Genomic DNA, 2500 nt, shown 5'->3' with positions numbered 1-2500 from the left:
AATATTACGTTACAACACACACACATATATATATATATATATATATATATATATATACATATATATATATATACATGTACGAGTACATATGCATATACACACACACACACACATATATATATATATATATATATATATATATATATACATATATATATATATATTGCAAAAATAATCACAACAACGCGTGACTAGATGATATTGCAGAAACCACAGGGAAAATAATGTCGGAATATTAAACGTTTTCATCTATTACTGCATCATCAGAGTACCTGAGGATGTCGTAATAGACGAAGACGTTTAGTATTCCGATTTTATTTTCCCTGTGGTTTCTGCAATATATATATATATATATATATATATATATATATATATATATATATATATATGAATGTTTTAAATATAACCCATTGTCGAAATAACAAAGCAAAAGAAACAGACGATCTCTATATTTCGATCACAACTGTGGTCATCTTCAGCAGAAAAGTACAAAGGTCAGATGTCATGAATATATACAATAAGAATGGTACATAACACTGGGGAACAAAATTCAACTTTTTGTCAGTTGCATACATTTTGAGACCTGTTTCTGGGTAAATTGAGGTCACTGATTTCAAATATGGCACCGGTTTTTTTTCTATCGGGTCTAGTTTTGTTGCGGTGAGTTACCTCCCATTTGCTACTCTATATAGTTAGACTACCATATACTACTGCTAAAAATCTAAACCAGCACACAGAGAGGAATTACCAAACACGTAGAATTAATTTCTAATTACTTTTATTTACCTTGACAAGCATATTTTGGATCCATCAGTTGCTTTTGTGAACTATGCCAGATTTATTCAGGCACAAACTTGCGTTTAATGGACTGTCTTGAATATCGCCTCTCAGTGCAGTCTCGCTGAATGCTTCAGCAATAGTCTGCCATCATGTGAATGTCCCAGCGACCTTGATACCTGTCTTCCATGACTTTGATATCCTGGTGAAAGCGTTCACCTTGCTCATCACTCACGTCCCCTAAGTTTGCCGGAAACAGTTCAAGATGACTGTTCAAGAAATGCATCTTAATGCTCATGTTGCAACCTAACACATGAAAAATTTCCATCAAAGATTCAACGAGCTCTTTATAGTCCTTTGATTTCCTGTTTCCAAGAAAGTTCCCTACAACAGAAACGAATGCTCCCCATGCATTTTTCTCAACATCAGTCATGGATTGAGTGAAGGCTTGGTCTTTAATCAGCGTCCTAATTTGAGGGCCGTCGAAAATACCTGCTTTGAGTTTTTCTAGCGTTAAACCAGGGAACACTTCACACAGATACTTAAAACAGTCACTGTCATTATCGAGCGCCTTGACAAACTGTTTCATAAGGCCCAGCTTGATGTGAAGGGGCGGGAAAACAATTTTTTCACTTTCCACTTGGGGTTCATAAATGATGTTCTTTTTCCCAACATTGAGGCTTTCCCTAACTGGCCATTCCTTCTGAATCCAGTGTCTGTCTTTGGCTCTGCTGTCCCAGAGGCAGATAAAGCAAGGAAATTTTGTATTTACCCACCTTGCTGTCCTAGCAAAAAATTGACCATTTTTAGATCAACACAGATGATCCATTTGTGTTCTTCATATTTGAGTAGCTCCAAAACCGTTTTGATGTGTTCATATTTTTCTTTCAGGTGTACTGAGTGTCCTATGGGTATTGCGCCAAAGATGTTGCCTATATGTAATAAAACACACTTCAGACTCCGCTTAGAGCTATCTATAAAGAGGCGCCACTCTTTCGGATCATAACCTGGAGCTCCCATCGCGGTGACTAATCCAGGAATATCACAACAGTAGACGAAGTCAAATTTAGAATCAAAGAACTGTAAGAGGTTCTTTTCTCTGTTGCGAAAGAATGTTACCTTTGTGTCTATTTTCAGCAAGTTTTCATCTTTTAACCGTGAAGCCAACAATTCTGACAGATTTTTAGACAGACCCAGATCTCGAACTAAGTCATTGAGTTCTGCTTGGCTAAATGTTTCCGGTTCTGTTGATTTGCCTGCAAAATCTAAGTCATTTCTGTTAGTTGACTCCTCTGTGACCTCAGTGTCACATTCACTGTCAGATTCAACAGAAGCAAGTTGAGTGAAGATAGGCTTTGGAACATCATCTGAATGGGGCACAGGCCTGATTGCTGAATCTAGACTAGGGTATGTGATAAGATGACGAGTTTTACTAGTGAAACCAGCAACACGAGTCACGCAAAAGTAACAGTCTGTGACATGGTCCCGTGGCTCACGCCATATCATCGGAATACCGAATGTTATTTTGTCTTTTCCTTTAGTCCATTGACGCAAGTTTTCTTCGCAGGAATGAGATACCTTATGCGGTGCCCATGGTTTGTCTTGATCTCCAATTTTCACTTTAAAGTAGCAAAAGTAAGCTCTCTTCACAAATTCACTAATGTTCCTTCTTTGCTTTGGAGCTGTCAATGCACCACAAATGTAGCAGAATGAATCCGGGCAC

At 37.6% G+C, this 2500-nt stretch overlaps 1 protein-coding gene across 1 annotated transcript in view; it reads right to left on the bottom strand.

The window, feature by feature from the left end:
• Positions 1-663: 663 nt before the first annotated feature.
• LOC143027505 (uncharacterized) overlaps positions 664-2500 on the bottom strand; it is a 1872-nt gene continuing 35 nt past the window's right edge. Inside the window, exons 1-2 of the mRNA XM_076188793.1 lie at positions 1897-2500; positions 664-901 (exon numbers count right to left, since the gene is read on the bottom strand). The exon at positions 1897-2500 is cut by the window's right edge and continues 35 nt beyond it. Coding sequence (XP_076044908.1) covers positions 839-901; positions 1897-2500 — 667 coding nt within the window. The 3' untranslated portion in view covers positions 664-838. The remainder of the gene's footprint in view (positions 902-1896) is intronic.

Source organism: Oratosquilla oratoria, chromosome 8, assembly GCF_046742065.1.
Source record: "Oratosquilla oratoria isolate Oo_2021 chromosome 8, ASM4674206v1, whole genome shotgun sequence".
Classification (NCBI taxonomy): domain Eukaryota; kingdom Metazoa; phylum Arthropoda; class Malacostraca; order Stomatopoda; family Squillidae; genus Oratosquilla; species Oratosquilla oratoria.
This window is presented reverse-complemented; position numbering and strand designations above follow the sequence as displayed.